We start from the raw sequence: 14,843 nt of genomic DNA on the forward strand, positions 1-14,843 counted from the left end.
TTTATTGATCATTATTTGGTAAACATTCTTTTCCTGCTCTGAGCTTTGTTCATTCACTTTCTTCTCCTTATCACCTCAATACATTAAAACCAAGATTGATTGCTCCATCTTCTGCTCTAATTCACACTTTTCCAGGATTGCAAATCTCTGGGGTTCTTCAGCACATTGTTTTTCCCTTCTTCCTTACAATCTTCAAGTGACCAAAACCCAAGCTAGACATCACCAAACATTGCCTTTCACTTCTCCTGTCTCCTCTTTTTAATGAATTCAATCTTGGTGCTGTCCTGGACCCAGTCTTTATTGTGGTTATTATATTGGCTTGTATATTTGAAAACCAAACTAGGATAGTCTTCTGTGACACTTGGGCAAATATTAGCTATCTATATAAACAGACCAGCTGGGCGAAATCTTGTGTCCTACCCCATGGGGTGGGGAGGAGTGGGCTGTTAGAAGAAGAGAGGGGAATTTAATCAGGTGTAGATCCTGCCAATTCCCCATCTCCTTTCCCACTGAATCCTGTGGATGACTTTCATACATCACTGCTAATTGTGGTCTGTTAATACTCGCTTCAGGGTTTTATCCCCTCTTATTAACTCAGTGACGGATGGGAACTCAGCATGTTTGAGATCAAATAATTCAAATGCACTGCCGAAAGCCAACTCCTCTCCTACCCTTGACACTGACCACCTCATGACCCCACCTATGAGCCACTTTCATCATCACTGATCTCTGGACCTTGGAAGGATGTCAGATTCGAGTAAAAAATGAGGTCTGCAGATGCTGGAGATCACAGCTGCAAATGTGTTGCTGGTCAAAGCACAGCAGGTTAGGCAGCATCTCAGGAATAGAGAATTCGACGTTTCGAGCATAAGCCACAGATTCGTCCCTGTAGTGTGTATGTGTGACCATTTATTGGAGCTGTCAAACTCGGAATGGCAGGCAGGTATCCCTAGGCAGGATGTCTGCCACTGGGATTAAAGACAAGACCTTCCTATTGTCTGAGTGCAACAGGATGTGCCTGGCCTTCCTAAAAGTAAGTAGGGCAATGCTCTGACTCTAATACACATGAAGAATATATTTTAAGTAAATATTTTGAATTGTACTGCCTCTAATACTGCTACTATTGAAGAATTTCCAGTAATTCTCCTGTGTCTGGGGAGTCAGTGAAATCCTGGGTAGTACTCTGGGTAATGGGGCCATTCACCAATTTCATGCCCATCATGCTGCAGTACTGTTAACTGCCACCAGAGGAAGCTATCACATTTCCCCTGATAGCCCAGGAAGTAAAACAGAAATAAAAGTGTCAGGTCCTCAGATTTCACCAAAGACCCTGAACACGTTGGCCTTGGCGTTGTGTTTCCCTAGTAATGATGGGCTGCCAGAATTTATTTATATAGTAGCTGCGTCTCTCAAAGAATTGGGTGCAGTGCAGCAGTTACAAACAAAAGTAATAAATTGTACTATTAAGTTATCGCCCTAACTGCTTTCAATAGCAGTAGGTTATGGAGCAATATACAAACTCCACCAGGGACAGCCGTCACTCCAAACTGTACACTTCGTTATTTTTGGTGAAATTCAATGACTAGGGCAATGACTAGCTTTTTGTTAAAATTCCACTCTCAAACTCCTCTGGGTACAATATCTAACTTTCTGTAAAAGCAAGATATACTCACTGAATGGAAATCAATAATGTGTCGAAGAATTGTGTACAGGAAGTGTCTTATTTTGAAGGTGTCCCTAATATAAAGGGATGTAGAAATGTGTAAACTGCATATGAGTGTAGATTCAGGGCTCTCTGCACAATCCCACCAATCCACACTGAGGATCTACTATTCATACTCAGGAGTATTGTTTTGGAACATGTACAATGAAACATGGTGACTAAAAGGTATTAAATTGCAACATTAATTGTTTTCTTAAATGTTTGTTTTAATGAAGAATGCCAGATCTGAAGTACATTTTTTTTAATTTGTTCTTGAGGTGCAGGCACTGCTGGCTGGCTAGGCCCAACATTTATTACCCCTCCCTAGTTGCCCCTTGAGAAGGTAGTGGTGAGCTGCCATCTTGAACTGGTGCAGTACTGGGGCTGTAGGGACACTCACCATGCTGGGAGGACAGCAGTTCCAGGAGTAAAGTAACAGTGATAAAAGTTGAGCAGAGTGGGAAAAAAAAATCCTCTCCTGCCCCCAACTAAAATACAAATAAGGCAAAGAAATAAAAAATACTGAAAATTTGGCTGGAAAATATGGTGATTTGTTTTTGAATGATCAATTTAATTTATAACCAAATATAGAAGTGTATGAAAATAACTGATGTCAAATAACCAGGATTCAACCAGTTTCTCAATTTTGTTCTGAAACGGGTTTTATTTGAGCGTGAAGTATGGAGGTCTTGCATCAATTATATAGGAGCTTGGTTGGACTAAACCACCCTCACACAGAGGGTGGTTTGTATGTGGAATGAACTGCCAGAGCAAGTAGTGGATGCAGGTACAGATACAACAGTTAAAATTAATTTGGACAGGTACAGCAATAGGAAAGGTTTAGAGGGATATGGGCCAAGTGCAGGCAAATGGGATTGGTTTAGATTTGAGAAGCATGTCGGCATGGAAGAGTTGGGCCGAAAGGTCTGTTTCCATGACACAATGACTCTACTGTCTGCAATTTTGGTCTCCTTATCAAAGGAAAGGTGTTGTCACAGAGGGAATTCAACAAAGACTCACCAGACTTGTTCCCAGGAAGGCGGGACTGTCCTATGGAGAGAGATTGGGCAAACTGGGCCTGTATTCTCTGGAGCCTCAAAGGATGAGAGGTCATATCACTAAAAATTACAAAATACTGGAAGAGATAGACATGGTTGATTCAGGTAAAAAGGTTCCTCTGGATCAGGAGTCTAAAACCAGGGCACAATAAGGGGGATACTGTTTAGATCCAAGGTGAACCTTTGGAACCCATTGCCAAAGATGGCTGTGGAGATTGGGTATATTTAAGGTTAAAAATCACACAACACCAGGCTATAGTCCAACAGGTTTAATTGGAAGCACACTAGCTTTCAATTAAGCCTGTTGGACTATAACCTGGTGTTGTGTGATTTTTAACTTTGTACACCCCAGTCCAACACCAGCATCTCCAAATCATGAGTATATTTAAGGTAGAGATTGATAATTTTTTGATTTCCAGTGGTGTACAGAGTTGCGGGGATTGGATGGATGAAAGACATTGAAATATTTGATCAGCCATGAGTGTATTGTGTAGCAGTCAAATTCAATGGGCTGAATGGCCAACTCCTGTTCCTTTGTTTCGGAATATTCCAGTGATAAAGTGGAGTGACTAACTTTCCTCCCATGTAGTAAACAAAATTACAGCCAAGACAATTAAATAAAAATTTATGCCTCTATGATGAGGACATTATAACCCCAAGGAGAAAGTGAGGACTGCAGATGCTGGAGATCAGAGTTGAAGAGTGTGGTGCTGAAAAAGCACAGCCCATCAGGCAGGAGAATCTACATTTCAGGCATAAACCCTTCATCAGCAATGGAGAGCTTATGCCCGAAATGTCGATTCTCCTGCTCCTCAGATGCTGCCTGACCGGCTGTGCTTTTCCAGCACCACACTCTTTGACATCATTATAACCCCATGAAGAATGGACACTGAAAACCGGAGAACTTGCATTGCTCCAACTGCTTGTGACCTTTCTCACAGTGGGTGTGTGCTCCTTCTCTCTAGAACGAGGATGAGAAATCGAAAAAGAAGAAAAAAAAGAAGGGAGAGGAAATCGAAGAGGAGGAGCCCGATGAGAGCATGCTGGATTGGTGGTCAAAATATTTTGCCTCCATTGAGACCCTCATGGAGGTATGCACTGATTTATAGGGTTACTCACTGGACTTTGGGACATTGTGATGCAAAGAGAAAATTATAGAATTCATTCACGTTTCAGGAATGTAAAAACATCAGATCTTCAGTGCTCCTGACATTACAGCAGTGCGTAACCTAAAGTTTGAGAAACTTATGTACTGTTGATGTTTATATTCTCTTTTTAGTGAGGGTCAGTTAACTTGGATGGCTGGTTTATAATGCAGGTCAATGACAACTGCATGGGTTCAATTCCTGCATCAGCTAAGGTTCCTCTGAAGGATTCTCCTCCTTGACCTCTCCCCTCACCCTGAGGCATAGTGACCCTCAGGTTAAACCCCCCACCAGCCATCTCTCCCTAATCAGAGAGCAGGCCTACTGTCTGGTAACTTTCAATTTTTATATCATTCGTGAACAGCGAGGGATTAATTCTTAGACAAACATATTGCTGCACTGCAATCATGTGCTTAGTAACAATTTAATAGTCACAATGAGAACTGAAAGAAATATATTCATAGGAAAGAAGTAGGCCATTCAACCCCTTGAATCTGTCCCACCATTTAGTGAGACAGCTGATCTGTGGCTGGGCTCCATATACCTGCCTTTTGCCCCTATCTGCTAATACAGAAACTTATCTGTCTCTGATTTTAAAATTAACGTCTGATCCACTGCCTCGCTGTGGAATGAAGCTCCTGCATTTCAAGTTTAAACTCACTATTTCTAACTGCTGTTAACCAGAAAGATGTAATATTGTCAACAATGAGGCTCGATAAAGAGCCATCTCAATGTAAACGTGAGTCCATCCATAATTCAGGGAGTGAGCCTCCTTTTGCAATCTGCTTCAATTAGCTCCTTAAAAGATAGAGTCTCAGTTAAATATCTTATCAAAAAGATCTCCACTCTCTTACCCAACTGGAGCTGGGCTGTGTTGATTCCCTCTTCTGTAAAATAACTGGGGCTAGAACAAGTCAAGTAACAGGGTTTTGTCTCAATGTTTCAAATTTGGACAGAATTCTGTGCCATTAGAAGTGTATTCCAAATTGGTAAGTGTATTTTTACACATGTGACATGTTTAACAAGGAGGTGGCCACATTATCTATGTTGTTATCTATATTGTTTACGATGGTTGCTCCTTTATCAGCTGCTGAGTGCTGTGTTCTCAAGTAGCTCATTATCACCATCAGCTACCCCTCTAAAAATCTGCTCTCTATGCTTCCCTGCAGCAGGATGACTGAGATTGAGAACCGGTTCACAGGGGTACAGTTTTTAAGGGCGTTATTTTTAAAATTTCCATACTTTATGGAGCTCATGGGTCAATACCTTCCCCGTGCTATACAATCGTAGAATTTGAATGTCAAGAAGACAAGAGATTTAACTGTAACGCTTTCAATGGTTTATGGTTCTTCAAACTCAGGATGTGATTTGCAATTTCTGTTTCAGCGTATCCGACAGCAGGAAGCTGCTGCAGCTGAAGCAGAGGAGAAAGAGGACATGGAGATAGCAGCGGAGGGTAAACTAGGTCTGAACAAATTTACGCTCTCACTCTTTGGAATTCAAGCAAAATTGCTAGCTCCAAACTGGGTGTGTGTGTGTGTGTGTGTGTGTGTGTGTGTGTGTGTGTGTGTGTGTGTGTGTGTGTGTGTGTGTGTGTGTGTGTGTGTGTGTGACAAGTATGTGTTGGTTCACTGTAGAAAGTATGAGGTACTGTTGAAAATCATCATTGACTGGAGGATGTTATGGGCTGGGAGCAGATTGTCATATGGGGGGGTACATGGAAAGTATGAAGAGTGTATTATGGATGGGGTACAGGATATTAAAATCTGGGACGAATAATAAAAAAATGCTGGAAATCTCAGCAGTTTATTCAGCATCTGTGGAGAATTATCTTTTCACATCGAGTGAAAATCATCAAGTTTCAGCACACTGACCTGATTCTATTCATGTTATTTGTCTCCACACATGGTGCCTTTTCCAGCAATTTTGTTCAGTATTTTATTTTGTATTAAAGGATTAGGAAATTGTTAATGGATTGCAGTATGTTAACACATTGGGTCACATTAATGGCCAGGAACATGTCAATGGGAGATAATACGTTAATGATTGGGATCTGTTAATGAGTGAGAATGTTAATAGTTGCGTGTGTTAACAGTTGAGGGATGTAACAGCTATGAATGTACCCATGATGTTGATTTATGTCTTTGGTTTTTTTTTGTCCTTTATTACAACATCCTATAAGTTTACATTGTCTTATATCAGACATAATAAAAATCTCATTGAATGTGTTCTTCTTTGTTTTCCTGTGTGTCTTTGAAATTGTGCTTACATCTACAAGAATCCTCTTTGGATGTAATGGGATTTTTTAACAGAAGAACTTATAGAATATTTTAGTAAGGGTCTTCTGTGATTTTTTTTGATTGATCAGCAAGGTTTTTGAACTGGACTTGTGTCTCTCTCATGCATTCCTGAAAATTCTAAACCTTGTGAGTGTTTTGCTTTGCCCATTCTCTACCATTTTTATCATGACAGCATCTGTCGCTCATCTCATTACTAAACCATCATGAAAGTTGGCACTAACAAGACTGGACTGTCCTCTATGAGAATGAAGCACACAAAGAAACGTTGGTGGTAAGGTGAAAGCAATGGGGTCAAGAGTAGAGAGAGGAGTTTACATCAATTCTTACTGTCACGAGAATGAGGTTCCTCTTTGAGGTCACTCTTACAAAGAAGTTGTGAAAAAACTTATTGAAAACTGATTAGTTTTTTTTAAATAGAGTCCCAGAGATGTACAGCACAGAAACAGACCCTTAGGTCCAACTCGTCCATGCCGACCAGATATCCTAAACTGATCTCGTCCCATTTGCCAGCATTTGGCCCATATCCCTCTCAAACTGTTTCTATTTATATACCCATCCAGATGCCTTTTACATGCTGTTATTGTACCAACCTCCACCACTTCCTCTAGCAGCTCATTTTGTACACGCACCACCATCTTCAAGAAAAAATTGCCACTTTGATCCCTTTTATATCTTTCCCCTCCCACTTTAAACCTATGCCCCTCTAGTTCTGGACTCCCCCACCCCAGGGAAAAAACATTGTCTATTTACCCTATCCATGCCCCTCATGATTTTATAAGCCTCTATAAGGTCACCCCTCAGCTTCTGATGCTCCAGGGAAAACAGCCCCAGCCTGTGCAGCCTCTAACTATAGCTCACATCCTCCAACCCTGGCAACGTCCTTGTAAATCTTTATTGAACCCTGTCAAGTTTCACAACATCTTTCCAATAGGAGGGAGACTAGATTTGCACGCAATATTCAAACAGTGGCCTAACCAATGTTCTGCACAGCCGCAACATTAGGGGCGGCACGGTGGCACAGTGGTTAGCACTGCTGCCTCACAGCGCCAGGGACCTGGGTTCGATTCCCGCCTCAGGCGACTGACTGTGTGGAGTTTGCACGTTCTCCCCGTGTCTGCGTGGGTTTCCTCCGGGTGCTCCGGTTTCCTCCCACAGTCCAAAGATGTGCGGGTCAGGTGAATTGGCCATGCTAAATTGCCCGTAGTGTTAGGTAAGGGGTATATGTAGGGGTATGGGTGGGTTGCGCTTCGGCGGGTCGGTGTGGACTTGTTGGGCCGAAGGGCCTGTTTCCACACTGTAAGTAATCTAATCTAATCTAATAACATGACCTCTCAACTCTTATACTCAATGCTCTATCCAATAAAGGAAAGCATACCAAACACCTTATCCTATCTACCTGTGACTCCACTTTCAAGAAATTAGGGAACTTGCACTCCAAAGTCTCTCTGTTCAGCAACACTCCCTAGGACCTTACCATGAAGTAATTAAGTGTATAAGTCCTGGTCTGATTTACCTTTCCAAAATGCAGCACGTCACATTTATCTAAATTAAAATGCACCTTCCACTCCTTGGCCCATTGGCCCAATTGGCTAAGGTCCCACTGCACTCTGAGGTAACCTTCTTCGCTGTCCACTACACCTTCAATTTTTGTGTCAGCTGTAAACTTACTAACCATACCTTCTACGTTCACATCCAAATCTTTAAATAAATCAGAAAAGGGAGTGGAACCCAGCACTGATCCTCGCAGTCACAGTCCTCCAGTCTGGAAAGCGACTCTCCACCACTACCCTCTGACTCCTATTTCAACCCAATTTTGTATCCAATTGGCTAGTTTCCCCTGGATCCCATATGATCTAGCCTTACTAACCAGTCTACCATGTGGAACCTTGTTGAATGCCTTCCTAAAGCCCATATAGACTTTACAGCTCTGCCTTCATCAATCTTCTTGGTCAACTCTTCAAAAAACACAAATTCCCACGCACAACGCCATGCTGACAATCCCTAATCAGCCCTTGCCTTTCCAAATACATGTCAATCCTATCCCTCAGAATCTCCTCCAACAACGGTGGGCGGCACGGTGGCACAGTGGTTAGCACTGCTGCCTCACAGCGCCTGAGACCCGGGTTCAATTCCCGACTCAGGCGACTGGCTGTGTGGAGTTTGCACATTCTCCCCGTGTCAGCGTGGGTTTCCTCCGGGTGCTCCGGTTTCCTCCCACAGTCCAAAGATGTGCGGGTCAGGTGAATTGGCCATGCTAAATTGCCCATAGTGTTAGGTAAGGGGTAAATGTAGGGGTATGGGTGGGTTTCGCTTCGGCGGGTCGGTGTGGACTTGTTGGGCCGAAGGGCCTGTTTCCACACTGTAAATCTAATCTAAAACATACCCACAATTGACGTCAGGCTCAGTGGTCTGTAGTTCTCTAGCTTTTCCTTACCACCCTTTTTAAATAGTACCACGATGTTATCCAACCTCCAGACTTCTGGCACGTTACCTTGGCTTTCCAAGGTTCAAATATCTCAGCAAGTGGCCCTACAATCCCCTCCCTAGCTTCCCACAGAGTTGTAGGAAACACCTGATCAGGTCCAGGAATTTATCCACCTTTTTAAGACATGCATTTTAAGACATCCAGCACCATCTCTTCTGTAATGTGGACACTTCTCAAGACATCATGATTTATTTCCACAAGTTCTCTAGTTTCTATGTCCTTCTCCACAGTAAATACTGATGTGAGGTACTTGTTTAGTATCTCACCTGTCTCCTGTGGTTCCACACGTAATCACCCCTGTTGATCTTTAAGGGGCCCTAACTCTCTCCCTAGTTACTCTTTTACCCTTAATGTATTTTGTAGAATCTCTTTGGATTCTCGATAACCCTATTTGCCAAAGCCACCCCATGGTCCCTTTTTGCCCTCCTGATTTCCCTCTTAAGTAATCTCCTATTGCTTTATACCCTTCTAGGGATTCACTCGATTCCTGCTATCTATGCCTAACATATGCCTTCTGCTTTCTCCTGACCAGAGCCTCGATTTCTCTAGTCATCTAGCTTTTCCTCCACCTACCGGCCACACCATTTGCGCGAACAGGATCATCGTGTCTCTGAACTCTTGTCAGTTCATATTTGAAGGCTTCCCACTTTCCAATTGGATCTGAGAAAAGATAAAGAGTCAGCTCATTTTTTAAGGCTCCTTCTGGATTTTAATAAATTTAGGCATGAAGCATGGGTGTCATTCGGCAAGGCCATTTAAAGCCTATTCCTGATTTGATTTGGGAAGCTGGTGGTGAGCTCCCTTCTTGATCAGCTGCAGGATGTCTGGTATCTGTTCACCCATAGTGTTATCAGAGAGAGAACTCCAGGATTATGACCCTACAGTAGTGAAGAAACATTATTTCTTTCCAAATCAGGATAGTGTGTAACCTGGAGGTGAATTTGCAGATGGTGATGGTGGTGTTCTTATGTTGAGAGTGTGGTGCTGGAAAAGCACAGCAGGTCAGGCAGCATCCAAGAAGCAGGGGAATCTTTTCCAAAATGCAGCACCTCACATTTATTTAAATTAAACTCCATCTTCCACTCCTCAGCCCATTGGCCCATTTGATTAAGGTCCTGCTGCACTCTGAGACTTTCTTCACTGTCCACTCCTCCTCCTCGGATGCTGCCTGACCTGCTGTGCTTTTCCTGCATGACACTCTCAACTCTGATCTCCAGTATCTGCAGTCCTCACTTTCTCCGTGATACTCTTAGGTGTCTACACCCTTGTTTGAGATGGTGGAGGTTGTTAATTTGGAAAGTGTTGTTAAAAGAGCTTGGCAGATTTGCTGCAGTTCATCTTGTAGATGCTACACTCTGTTGCTACCACATGTTAGTGAATGTTTCACTTGGTGGATGGGGCACCAGTCAAGAAGACTGCTTTCTCCATCATAATGTCAAACTGCTTAAGTGTAGTTAGAACTGCTGTCATCCAAGCAGGTAGAGAGTATCCCATCACATTGCAGACTTATGCCTTAAAGATGGTGAACTTGCATTTGGAATTTGGATAGTAAGATTCTGCAGGATTCTGCAAAAGTGTCCTGTTTCTTTGTAAGGTTAGTTTGTTCTTTATGTGTCCCACAATGTACAATAAAGTCCATTTGTTATTTTAGGATAGGTTTTTCATTATGTTTTGTTTGTCCTTTTAGTATCAGTAGTTTTCATTGTAGTATATTTATCCTTTTAGATTAGAAGTTTTCATTATGGTCTGTTTGTCCTTTCAGATCAGTAGTTTACATTAGAATGTAGATTCCTTTCTGGTGGTTTTCTTCCTAGACTAACGAAGGTCAAGGTGTCAACTTTCATGCTATTCATGTTTGAGTGTTTTGTGTCCACCCTCCCTCCTCCACATTCAGATCTCAAAATTGATGACTCTCCTATGAAAGGCACAAAACAGTCCAAGAGTAAAGACAAGGCCAAAGCGCAGGAGAAAGAGAAAAAAAAGAAACAGCTTGAAATGGTTGAAAAGAAGGAGAAGGTGAAAATTGATGAATTACAGGTGAGTGTAAACCTTACGTTCAGGGCAAATTGTGCTAAAAAATTCTAAGATTTCCTTTAATCAATCAGTTTTTTATTACCAATGACACAATGAAATCTATCTCTCATTATTACAAGACCCAAATTCATGAAAAGCCCAAGTGATAAATGTAACATCAAATACTGAACCAAGGGAACCTCAATTCTCTGAGTTATTTGATGCTATCTGGCACAACAGAATTGTAAGTTCTTGGTATTCTAAGGTATAGTTCTTGGTATAAAAGGGACAGCAGTAACATGGAGAGTGAATTGGCTGGGTGACAGTAATGGTTAATGGATTTTTTTTCCCAAGGCAGGGGAAGATGTGAGGTGGACTTGTGACCCTTGATTCTCCTGCTATGTAATAATGAGCTAGGCCTTTTCTGTACAGGACACCGTTTAGAAAACTTCCAAATGATATGAAACCAGTGAGTGTTGTGATCAAGGACAAAAGTATGAAACATCAAAAAAACACAGACAACTGCTGTCATGGGTGTTCTAGTAGGAGTCCAAAGCAGAGAATGTGAAGTAATTAATTTTAGTTGGCAAAATACAGAGAGACGATCAAAATTGAAGGGTTTCAATTAGAGGGGTTGGGGATGAGTAGTTGTGGAGAGAGTTAAGTGTGTACCTTCATATATTACTGAAGGCAACAGGACAGGTTGACAAAGCATTAATAAAGAAGAAACAAAAACAGAAATTGCTGGAAAATCTCAGTGGGTCTGCGGAGAGAAATCAGCGTTAACGTAAACAGTTTCCTGATAGGAGGAAGAGTGTTTCACACGGTTAAGTGTTTAGGTTCTGAAATATAGTGCTTGAGTTTGATATGGGCTTTCCAATAGTCAACTGGAAAGGAACTCTGTGCAGGGGAATGGTACTGGGTGAGTTACTCATTCAACAAACTTGTGCTGTCACAATGACTGGATGGCTTCGTTCTGCACTGTAGAAATTCAGTGTTTCTGTAAAGATTGTAAAATATTAGTAATTGCCCATGGTAACAAAAATAGTGAGTAATCTCTTAGAGAGCTATGCATATCCCTCAAGCACCACATATGACTGGCTTTTGGAATCTTCAGAATTGCCAAATAAATTAACCTTTTACAATGAAGAATGGGGAATGAAATAAGATCTTTTGTGGTTAACCATGCTATTTCAACATATAGGTTTATGACAAGGAATTGGAGACGGAGTTTGGAAACTTTGAAGACTGGCTCCACACTTTTAACCTTTACCGAGGCAAAATTGGAGATGATGATGACAGCTGCACAGATGAAGAAAGAATTGTTGGGAGATTTAAAGTGAGTACATCATGGTTGAAGAGCATCCATTTAAACATCCACAGAAAAGGTAAACATTGATCCGTACACTTGGACAATCAAAGGAGTTTGTTTGAAAAATAGGAAGGCACAAAGTCCTGGAGCTGTGCTGAGTATTCAAGTACAATTCAGACAACTGAAGGTCAAATACAAGCCTGCATTTTACCTTTTTAAAACCAGATTACTCCACCTAGCTGAGATTTGGATGGTCAAAATTAAACTTTTTTTAGTTCTGGAAACCAGAATTCATTAAGCTGGACTGTACATCATTTTTTAACATTCTCGTTAAAATAAACTGGAATGCACTTTTGCATTCACTTGGATCACAGGATATGCATTGAGCTGGTACTTAAGAATGTTTCACTTTTCTGGGGGGGGCCAAAAATGCTGCCTTTGTATATACTCAGCAGTGGAGTGGTAATGATGTCACCAGGCAAGTTATCCAAACCCTTGGCTGCTGTTATTGGGGGAAATGGGTTCAAATCTCACCATGGTAGATGGCAAAATTTAAACTCAATTAAAAAATCTGGAATGGAAAATCTGGCCTAAGACAAGTATGTTGTAAAACCTTTTCAGAAAGGAATCTGCCATCCTTGCCTGGTCTGGTCTACACGTGACTCCAGACCTGCAGCAATGTGGTTGACTCTTAACTGCTCACTGAAATGCTCCTATCAAGCCAGCCAGGTCAAGGGGCAGTTACAGATAGGTAATAAATGCTTACATCCACATGCCATGAACAAATTTTTTAAATATATTCAGTCAAAGCCAGGAAGGAAATGAATGTTGTTGTCCCAATCTTTGTATAGTTATTCTAAATTCCACATTGCTCACTATTAAAATTGCATAAGTGATCACATGCATTCTTCATATTGGTGAATATGGACTGTTGAAAGTCTGCATTTAACTTATATCATTTAATTTTTGTACCTGAGACCTTTTATCAATTAATTTAGTTTTTAAAAATCAGGAAAGATAGACCTAAAATAACCACAATGGTCACCAAGCCACAGATTTAGGCAAATTTCCCAGCACCCATGTGGAATAGACTAAACAAATAAACAAACAATGCAAAGACTCTAACATTTTTAACTAAAGACATCAAAACTAAACAACTGAATTACCTTCAAGGAATTTGCATCTGTTGTTTAATTCAAATCCGGATGATAATTTCAGATTGGGAGATGACAGTCTGGTTTACCAATTAGCCAGCTTGGAAAGTCAATGGAGCTAGACTCTGGGATATGTTTCAATAGTTGCTTTGAGCAGCAAAGCAAATGAAAAATATAGATTGACAAAAACAGAAGCAGGAAATCTCTGTCTCTCTCTCACTCACTCACTTGCTCTCAATCATTGAAGTTGCAGCTTGGGAAAATACACATTCATCAAGAACTTAAAGATTTACAAACTTCATAATTGCTACGAATTTCAATCAACAAGCAAAAGAACTGGGATCTCCAATTGAAAATCTAAAACCTCATAAATTCTAAGGACTTTAAGCTGTATAGTTTTATTCTTTCTGATCCTCTGCTAGTGATCATTCTAACACAGATCATGTTTCTCCTTAATATCTAATCTCTAATGCCCTCATGATTTTGTCCATCTCCAAAGCCATTGCATCTTGAGGTGGGATTTGAACTCGGACCTTCCAGCATAGAGTTAGGGATACTACCACGGCACCACAAAGGACTCTGTAACTGAATTTAAAAGCAAATATCAAAACATCAGACCAGCCTTGTGCAATACAATAAGTGTTCAATGTTACCAGGTCATTTTAAAAAATGTGGAATATCCAATTCAGTGGAAAAAAAGGGAGGTGATTTGTTGCGGACAAATGATTTTGAAAGTGTAAGTGTTACACCTGATCCAGAATCACCTCCTTCTAATGGCCAGAGCCAAAAATGAATCTGAATGAATTTGATTACCCACTTTGTGAAAGCAATGAATTTGACAACTCAAAACAGTTCCTTTGTTAAAGTCAGAAGTCACATGACACTGGGTTGTAGTCCAATGGGTTTATTTGAAATCACAAGATTTTGGAGCGCTGGTCCTTCCTCAGGTGAGTGACATCTCCACATTGTGGTTAAAGATGTCTCTGTACAATTCATTTGTTTAAGAAAACTAATTTAATACAAATTCCCAGTATTTTTGTCTCTACTTTTGAAAATGTCAACCAAGAACACCCAAACAAGCAGTTTTCATGTCAAACGTGGTACAGCAGCTGACCTTATTTTCAGACTGGTTTAGTAAAACACTATAAAGGATAGAAACTAGAATACTTAGCACAATATCACAATAATGTTGCAGCTTCTTAAAAAATGTATCTCTAGAAGATTTAGATCTTAAGATTCACTTCTGTAGCAATATTTCAACATTTGGTTGCCATTTCAAGTCTAACATGGCGTCCAGGCTGAATGTGCACACTTCAATATGCGTCATCAGGATGTGCTACAGAAATTCAACAAGGCTCCCTCAACAGCCCATTATAAACCTATCACCCCTATCACCAGGAAAGACACAGGCAGTGGATTTAAAGGAACACCATCACTGCAACTTCCCCTCCAAGGCACACACCATCCAGACTTGGAATGATCTCAGTGTTCCTTTGCTATCATTGGGTTAAAATCCTGGAATTCATGCTCTAACAGCACTGCGGCTGTTTCCAAAGGCAGCTCACTTTCCCAAGGGCAGTTAAGGATGGAGAGCACCTGGTCAGTGATCTCCATGTCCAATGAAAGAACAAAACAAAGAAAAATGTTTATGTAATATGCTTCTGTAATTGTTGC

At 41.0% G+C, this 14,843-nt stretch overlaps 1 protein-coding gene across 5 annotated transcripts in view; it reads left to right on the top strand.

Annotated features, from left to right (window-relative positions):
* Positions 1 to 14,843, top strand: part of otofa (otoferlin a) — a 446,338-nt gene that overhangs the window by 374,033 nt on the left and 57,462 nt on the right. For all 5 annotated transcript variants that reach the window (XM_060853972.1, XM_060853981.1, XM_060854001.1 and 2 more), the window contains exons 33-36: positions 3,726 to 3,851; positions 5,292 to 5,370; positions 10,585 to 10,727; positions 11,908 to 12,042. In XM_060853972.1, the coding sequence (XP_060709955.1) occupies positions 3,726 to 3,851; positions 5,292 to 5,370; positions 10,585 to 10,727; positions 11,908 to 12,042 (483 nt within the window). The remainder of the gene's footprint in view (positions 1 to 3,725; positions 3,852 to 5,291; positions 5,371 to 10,584; positions 10,728 to 11,907; positions 12,043 to 14,843) is intronic.

The sequence above is a fragment of the Hemiscyllium ocellatum genome, chromosome 3 (assembly GCF_020745735.1).
Source record: "Hemiscyllium ocellatum isolate sHemOce1 chromosome 3, sHemOce1.pat.X.cur, whole genome shotgun sequence".
NCBI classification, from domain to species: domain Eukaryota; kingdom Metazoa; phylum Chordata; class Chondrichthyes; order Orectolobiformes; family Hemiscylliidae; genus Hemiscyllium; species Hemiscyllium ocellatum.